Genomic DNA, 8,612 nt, shown 5'->3' with positions numbered 1-8,612 from the left:
AATATTTGGAAGGGATACATTTTGAAAATGTCTGTAAACAAAGAAGTTATACTATCATTCACTTACAAATAATGTTTTCTTATATTTGCAGCTATTCCCTGACTCTTATAGATGCACTTGACACATTAGCTGTAATGGGCAACTTTTCAGAATTCAGAAGAGTAGTAAATATTCTCATCAAAAAGCCAAATTTCGATGCCAATATTAATGTATCCGTATTCGAAACTAACATCCGTATCGTGGGTGGATTACTCAGTGCCCATTTACTTTCTCACAGGTATGTTATCCAATTTGCTCCTAAATCACTGCTTTTTTATGTTCAAAATACCTAATGAGCATTAATATGTGTCTCAGAGCTGGAGTTGAACTCGAACCTGGCTGGCCCTGTAATGGACCTTTGCTTCGCTTAGCTGAAGATGTTGGGAGACGTCTCCTCCCAGCTTTTGATACTCCAACAGGTATGCCTTATGGTACTGTCAACTTGCGCCATGGTGTGCCATTAGGAGAAACGACAATTACATGTACAGCTGGGATTGGTACATTTATCTTGGAGTTTGGCACTTTGTCACGGTTAACAGGAGATCCAGTTTATGAAGAGGTAGTTGCTATTTTATTTAATATGATTTTCTCACTCTTTAGTCTCATCAAATAGTCATGCAGTCCTCATGCTGTCATTTATTAATTTCAGGTTGCTATGAATGCCCTTCTTGCATTACGTCATTATCGTTCATCAATAGGTCTAGTTGGAAATCACATTGATGTTGCAACTGGAAAATGGACAGCACTTGATTCCGGTATTGGAGCTGGTGTTGACTCATACTTTGAGTATCTGGCAAAGGGTGCTGTGCTTCTGCAGCAACCAGCTCTAATGAAAATGTTTGAAGAGAATAGAGAAGCTATTGAACGTCATCTTAAAAGAGATGATTGGCATCTTTGGGTGACCATGACCAAGGGACAAGTTACTTTACCAGTATTCCAATCTTTGGATGCCTACTGGCCTGGTGTTCTCAGTATAGTAGGTTGGTGTCGGATGTTAAATGTTAGCTTCCATTTTGTAAAATTAAGTTCATATAGCACCAAAAGTTAATCTTATTTTTCTAATTTAGGTGATATAACATCTGGTATGAAATCATTGCATAACTATCATCAAGTTTGGAAACAATTTGGTTTCACACCAGAATTTTACAACATTCCTCAGGTCCGTGATGTTGAAAAATTATCATTGTACTTCATGTATAAAAATTTCTCAGAGGAACTCTTTTTAATGAAACATTGCTTACCCTAATTTTCTAGGCTGAAGTGGGTACCAACCGTGAAGGCTATCCATTGAGACCAGAACTTGCTGAATCAGTCATGTATTTGTCAAGGGCAACAGGAGATCCCTTTCTGTTAGAAGTTGGTGTTGATATACTTCGTAGCATCCAGCACAGTGCTCGGACACCATGCGGATATGCTACAGTAAGTGCATCTTATTTTAAATATTTCTTAAAACTCGTACTTTTTCCAAAAATGATTGGTGAAATATTAAATTTATGTGATTATTGTATTGTGCACTTTGTGTTTTTTTAGATTAAAGATACCAGAGACCATCGTCAAGACAATAGAATGGAGTCATTCTTCTTAGCTGAAACCACAAAGTATCTTTATCTTCTATTCGACCCTGACAATTTTATCCATAATCGTGGACAGCATGGCTCTGTCGTTAAAACTCATTGGGGAGAGTGTGTGATGGAAGCTGGTGGATATGTTTTCAATACAGGTAGAAACATTATAACGTCGAGGTAATATTCATATGTATTTTTCAATTCTTCTCAACTAATGTATGTGTTACAGAGGCTCATCCTTTTGATGCTGGTGCATTACATTGCTGTAGCAAAGCAAAAGATCGACCATTCATCTTGGATCTTGATTCTTTTCGTGGGGAGACTTTGCAAGAACACCAGAAGAGAGAGAACATAAAAAAACGGGTGGACAAGCTCAAGCGGGAAAAGCAAATGCTTGAACTCAGACTCAAACAACTGACTGAGCAAACAGGAGCTATAGGTAACTATAGTAACTTAATGAATAAGCACTCTCTTAAAACCATCTTGTTTTAAATTTATTCACCCCTGCCCTTTTTATTTTCAGTTAAGTTAAAGAAATCTCTTTCAACTCTGGAACAAAGCAAACCAAAACCTGTCAGAGATGATTCTAATCAGGTGGGAAAAAAAGAGCAATCCTCTAGTGCCTCTAGTCCTACAAGTGAGAACACTGAACATGTGAATGTGGGCATTGGTCAAGTAGTTGAAGTGAAGTGGCATGGGACTGCAGATGGTGATGCTGTTTGGCACACCAAATCAGAAGGAAACTCCCTCCAGCAGGATAATATCAAAGAAAAGCAACAAGATGTAGAAGAAGTGGACCCACATGTAGTGGTAACTTATCAGTCAGAGCGAGCTAATAAACAAGATGGTGAAGGTGCTATTCATCCTGATGAAAAGCTTGAGACTGCTTTTGAAAGTATGCCTCACTTTGACAGAGATGAGAATATGGAAGAGAAAAAGTCTAGATCCAGTGGATTAAGTAATAAAAATCCATCCTTCTTATCTGGACCACCCAGCCATCAGGAGCCAGCTGCACTGCCTGATGTGTTGGGGGTTTCTACTTTATTGGATACTCTGGATTCATTATTTGCTACACAAACAAAATCACAGCTCAAAGAGAAGAAACCATTTGATCCTCAAGATTTGCTTACTCAAATCCGATACCATCCTCAGTATTTTGTGAACAGTTCATGGGTGAATGCATATGAGTTTTTGTCCTGTGACCTTCAGCCATTTTTGCAGAGGTGGTCTATGTCAGGAGAGTTCTTTTCATCCTCATAACAAAATGATTGATAGAGACTGATGTTCTTCATGCAACAAGTTTAATTAAATGTCTATTGTGTTTTAATTCAATAGGCTTGAAAAAAATGAATAGTGTGCTATGTACCAAGGATTTAGTAGGTATCCATTTCTCATTGTCTGAATGACACTTGAGGTGAATGAAGACTGGTTTAACATAAGCTAGACAAAGGCACCAATTCCATTTCATCTGTACTAATGCTCATTTGCTAACATCTTTTCCCAGATGCTCTATATATTTGCTAAATTGCTCAGTATTTTTCATTTTCTACAAATTTTTTAAACAAAGTGGCATATCTTAGGCTTTTGAACCAAGATTTGTTTTACTCAAATTGTATTAACCATATTGTTATTTGTTATCTTTGGTCTTGCAAGATGCTTGAAATTGTCAAAACATTCCTTTATTTTTTCAATTTCTTACCAATTATGCAGTATGGCTGTGTTAAAAACTTGTTCATAAGGAGAGTTTATGTGTGATTATAGTGTAAGGTGTCCATTGATGGGACTTAATCGGTGTTGTTGTTTTCAGTTTTTCTTAATTTAGATATCTGTGATCTAAATGTTTTTTCATGATGTACATTACATTTGTTCCCTGTTGACTATTTGCTGCATCTTTTGTTATGCAGGACTTCTGTAAAATTGTTAATTGGGGATGAGGGTACTTGATTGAATTTTCCTGATTATATGTGTGTTAAAATGTTTCTGTTTTGACAAGACAAAAAGGTGATCTACCTCCTTCCTTCTGAGGCACTTCTTATTTCAATAAGAAAGATCTTCTCATTGTTAGAAACAGTCATATATATTTATTTTTTGAAACCTTGTATGTACATACAAATTTGCCAGTGGTCAATGGGTAGAATATGTACAGTTTTATCTAATACAATTTATGTACATATGACTTAGGCAAACAAATCATTGTAATTTTTTTTTATAAGTTTGTGTTGATTTATAAAAAATGAAACAAGAAATAATTATTTTCTTATTGATATTTTATGCCTTAACTTTATATCACTTTTAATTCTCGTCCAATGGATACGAAAGCATCAACACAATAGTCTATATCCTCCTCTGTGTGAGCTGCTGATATTTGCACTCTTATCCGTGCTTTGCCTTGAGGGACAACTGGATAGCTGAATCCCACAACATATACTCCTCTACCTGTAAATAAGTGTTGGGTATGAAGAAATTAATTTTAAGCTACCATTGATTTATCAAAAAATTATGATAAATTTTACTCACTTAACATTCTATCAGCAAACTGAGCTGCTAGTGCAGCATCTCCAATCATGACAGGGCATATTGGATGATTATCTCCTGATATTGTAAAACCTGCAGCTTTCATCATGGTGCGAAACTTTTCAGTTCCCGTTTTGAGTCTGGATATGAGCTGGTCTGGTGATTTTAACAGTATATCAAATACCTGAAAATGTTTGAGTATTGTGGTTTTATAATCTGCATTCCACATTAAATGATGGATTATTATTTAATCTCAGCTGTCACCTTATTAGCTGTTGCTGTAATGGCTGGTGGAGGGGAGTTTGAAAACAAATAAGGCCGAGATCGTTGCCTTAAAAGTTGAATTAATTCTTTTTTGCCTGTGGTATAGCCCCCGGCTGCACCACCTAGTGCTTTACCAAGAGTAGAATTGATTATGTCAACTTTTCCACTCACGCCATGGTATTCTTCAGTGCCCCTGGAATAGACAAACTAGTTTTATTACTGATTTCGGTTGACACTATGTGGATAGTTAAGCTATTCGAATCATTACCTTCCTGTGCTACCGAAGAATCCAGTAGCATGGCACTCATCAATGAGAGTCAAAGCTCCGTATCTCTCAGCCAATTCGACTATTTGGGGAAGTGGAGCCACTGTTCCATCCATTGAGAAAACACCATCAGTGACAATGAGCTTAATCCTGCTGCTTGAGTTTTCCTTCAGCTGCCTCTCCAAGTCTAAGAAAAACAAATTACACATAGAGAAATCCAAAATTCTAGACAGGTTGTGGCACATGTTAGGTGATTTGGAGAAAAAGAGTAGAGTTACCTTCCATGTCTCTGTGCTTGTAACGGTTCTTTTTGGCCTTACACAAACGAATCCCATCTATAAGAGAGGCGTGATTGAGTTCATCTGAGAGGATAGCATCCTCAGGACCAAGCAAAACCTCAAATATTCCTGCATTTGCATCAAAACAGCTTATATACAGTATAGCATCCTCTCTTTCATGAAATTTTGCAATTTTCCCTTCCAACTCCTGTCGGTTGTAGAGTTATCAACGGTTAGTTTCACCGAAAAAAATAATCCTTGATAACATTTGACTGCTACATGGTCTTTACCTTGTGGATATCTTGAGTACCACAAATAAATCGGACTGAACTGAGGCCGGCTCCATATTTGTCAAGGGCAGCTTTTGACGCCTCTATGACCTCCCGGTTGTTCTGCGAACAAAGCGAAAAACACACGTAATCGCGGCATTCACCAAAGTGACGGACATGTGTGAAAACCCTGCCTCAGCAGCTCGATGTGACGTGACGTGTGACGCTCACCGCGAGGCCGAGGTAGTTGTTGGCGCAGAAGTTGAGGATGGGCCCCTGGTGGTTCTGCACCCTGACGGTCACCTTCTGCGGGGACACGAGAATGCGCTCCTCCTTCCACGTCCCCGCCGACTTGATGTCCTCGATCGTCTGGTCGAGGATCGCCCCGAGCTGGGCCTGCGCGTGAGAGCGCCGGCAGGGCGGCAGGGACTGCGCCCGCTGCTGGCGAAGGACCACTGCAACAGGACCGGGCGATCAGGCGGGGCGGGCGGCGGTCATTCCCTGTCCACGTCTATACACGTCCACGATAGTGAAACATGTTGTGATGTAATTTTAAAGTTCACCTGTTTAGCGCCACAGCGCCACCTGTCACTATGACCGACTGTCTATTGTCACCTCTGAGTCTATATAAGTTGCTGTCATGCATTAAATAAACCTCTCTGATCAGAACAATCTCCTGCAGTTATTTCACGTTGTCACTCCTCAGAAACCTCAACTTATAACAAAACATCTCCCATGCGCTGATGATGTGGCGAACCGGCGCGGCATACGGCATTTGCGTTCATCATTATAGCCGAGGGGAATGACCAATTAGATGGCCTTTGTCCTGTATGCAACGGAGAGGCGAGAGGGGCGGGCAGGTTCGGTGCGAGAGGGGGGGGGACGACGCCTCCTCTTCTCCCGACGTGCTGCCGCGCTGTGATATCTAAGGTAGTTAGGCCCGGGCCCGGGGTGTGGTCACTGGAGAGAGCCACCCTCGCAACCCGAAAGGGTCTGCAGTTAGCGGTTTACAGGATTTGCAATAAGCTACAAGCGATTGGGCTTGCAAGCCCGGCATTCCCGGCATGCAGGATGCAGGCGAGCGGGCAGGTTTATCGTTCCAAACAGTAGCGCCTTACGGCTACGAGCACATAGAGATCGTCCAGAAAATAGTCCGTCCAAAGATTTTTTCGGCAAATTACGCGGGAGCTCGGCGCCTGCGAGGCTCGGGGTAGGCCACCCCGCAGTACACGCATGCCCTGCAGGCGAGATGCTGCCTACCTACCTGCGAATCATCTTTTTAGATGATCTCACGGACAAACCCACACGCACGCCTGCATGCCGAATGGTGTCGTGCGAAAGTCGCGCGAAAGTGGCAAATCACCCTTCGGCGGGGTAGCCAGCCCGGTATAGAGGCGTGCGGTTGGGTTGCCTAAGGGATCGTCCGCAAAGTACGTCCGTGATTCGCCGTTCCGAACCCACCAAGTTCAGCTTCTGCATCTGCTAGCTCTCATAGCGCCTGGTAGGTAGGCAGCATCTCGCCTGCAGGGCATGCGTGTACTGCGGGGTGGCCCACCCCGAGCCTCGCAGGCGCCGAGCTCCCGCGTAATTTGCCGAAAAAATCTTTGGACGGACGTATTTTCTGGACGATCTCTATGTGCTCGTAGCCGTAAGGTGCTACGGTTTGGAACGATAAACCCGCCCGCTCGCCTGCATCCTGCATGTCCACTCGCTGTGGCCGCGGCCGGCCAGCTGTTGCTTGAGCTGCAGCGATACACGAACATCTTACCATCGAGTCATGCGCAGTCTTTTGACTGATTGTTTGGGTCACGGCTCAACTCTCTGCCATAACTTTAACTGGTGTAACTCTGGGCCCTACGCGTGACAGCGTCCAAAACTGAATAACAATGACTCCACCGACCGTGATGGTGAGTTTTCGTGTTTATTGTTCGTGTCCGTACGAGGCTGTGCAGCCAGCGGGCTCGAGGCTGCTGCCGGACTCACCGCAGCACTGGCGGAGCATCCTGGAGGCGCGGTGCGGGGCCTGTGGCGAGATCCTGGGGAAGTGGGCGACGGCGGGCGGGTGTCACTGCGCAACGCGCGACTGAATCCGGCGACGCGCCGCTTGTAAATGCGTGGCCGATGAGGCCTTGAGACGAGCACGGCCCGGCGACCCAGCGACCGACAGAGCATACACACCCGGCCGTAGACTGCGTTGGCGCGGTGCGGCCGGCGCGGCCGGCGCGGCTGCGGCCGCCGCAGGTGGGGAAGGAAAGGGCCTGTCTCCAAGCGCGGTGGGGCGGGGCGGGGCGGGGTGGGGCGGGGCGGGGCTCCGGTGTGACGACCCATCCGTGCATAAGTGCGGCGGCCAGCACACGGCTGCGCGTTGCTGAGCCGGAGGCCGAGCTTGTTCCGTGCCGACTGTGCGGCGTTCGACTCCGATGAGCAGCAGCAACCCGACCAACGGGTCCGAGAATGAAAACAACATCCTGTCAAGGCCACGGACGTGTTGTGTATGAGCCCGGGCCGGCGTGGCGTTGCTGGGGGGAATGGAAAAGGAGGGGGGGGGGGCTGGCATGTTCAGCCAGGACTCGTGAGCCGTAGCCAGCACCTCCGGGCTGAGGGGGTGAGTCGTCGTGACCCCGTTTTCAATATTAAAAAAAGTTACTCCACCCCCCAAAAATACAAAAAATACTCAGTTTTCGTTGAAACTTCCGTGTATGATTTTTTTCCTGGCAAAAAACGTCTTTAGGCCGCAACCCTGGCTCAAAGTCGGAAAAATTGACATTTTCACCTAAAAATGCCTCGTTTACGCTTAGGGACCAATCAAAAATGACGTCACGCTGTTTTTCCCGATTTTTGACCCCCTCTACCCCTATTGTCACATTTCGTCACGGTTTTGCTGACCCCCCAACCTGGCGTGACGTCTCAAATAGGCATATTTACCTAAAACTGGAGATTTATTTTAAGCTATATTTTTCTCCCTTGGTCTGAAGGTTAATCAGTAGGATCCAATCGCTACATTTTACTTTCAAATATCTTGTAAAATGGCTTCGGTTGACGCGTCTGTGCTACAAAACTGAACAGACCCGGCAATGGCCGTTAAGCTAGCGCACCGAGATTCCTGCGTTTGAACAACTCAAAGTAGGTCTAAAGGTGAGGTATATTTATTTCCATTTTTTTCCCTCGAACACTATTTACCCCACAGCATCTGGGCAAAAACAGAAAGTTTATATTTGTGACACACACCTTTCCAATGCGTCCCAACCCCCTGCGGAGAAAATTGAAAAAAAACCAAAAAAACAATACAAAAGAGTCTTTAGTAGTGTCACTTAGTAGTGTGCAAATATTGAACAGTACACTGGAAAAACAATGGCACCCTTTTAAGGGTGCTGTTGAATTTTAAGGGGTGCTGCTGCACTCGTGCCTTTGTAGAGGA

The 8,612-nt window shown here is 44.2% G+C and overlaps 1 protein-coding gene across 1 annotated transcript; it reads right to left on the bottom strand.

Moving 5' to 3' along the window:
- Positions 1-3,662: 3,662 nt before the first annotated feature.
- Positions 3,663-7,411, bottom strand: LOC113209967 (2-amino-3-ketobutyrate coenzyme A ligase, mitochondrial). The gene is made up of 8 exons (XM_026427747.2): positions 7,178-7,411; positions 5,426-5,649; positions 5,216-5,317; positions 4,926-5,133; positions 4,651-4,834; positions 4,383-4,575; positions 4,122-4,302; positions 3,663-4,040 (listed from the first exon to the last, which is right to left on the bottom strand). The coding sequence occupies exons 1-8, from the start codon at positions 7,194-7,196 to the stop codon at positions 3,886-3,888; spliced, it is 1,266 nt and encodes a 421-aa protein (XP_026283532.1). The 5' UTR covers positions 7,197-7,411; the 3' UTR covers positions 3,663-3,885.
- Positions 7,412-8,612: the final 1,201 nt, after the last annotated feature.

This window comes from Frankliniella occidentalis, unplaced genomic scaffold, assembly GCF_000697945.3.
Source record: "Frankliniella occidentalis isolate FOCC.00 unplaced genomic scaffold, Focc_3.1 Scaffold176, whole genome shotgun sequence".
Classification (NCBI taxonomy): Eukaryota; Metazoa; Arthropoda; class Insecta; order Thysanoptera; family Thripidae; genus Frankliniella; species Frankliniella occidentalis.
This window is presented reverse-complemented; position numbering and strand designations above follow the sequence as displayed.

What these genes read in the sequence shown, in the direction of transcription:
- LOC113209967 (XM_026427747.2), bottom strand. An exon ending in ACAACTACCTCGGCCTCGCG is followed by an intron (nt 5,318 to 5,425) that starts GTGAGCGTCACA and finishes CTTTGTTCGCAG; the next exon opens with AACAACCGGGAGGTCATAGA. An exon ending in TTACAGCAACAGCTAATAAG is followed by an intron (nt 4,303 to 4,382) that starts GTGACAGCTGAG and finishes AAACATTTTCAG; the next exon opens with GTATTTGATATACTGTTAAA.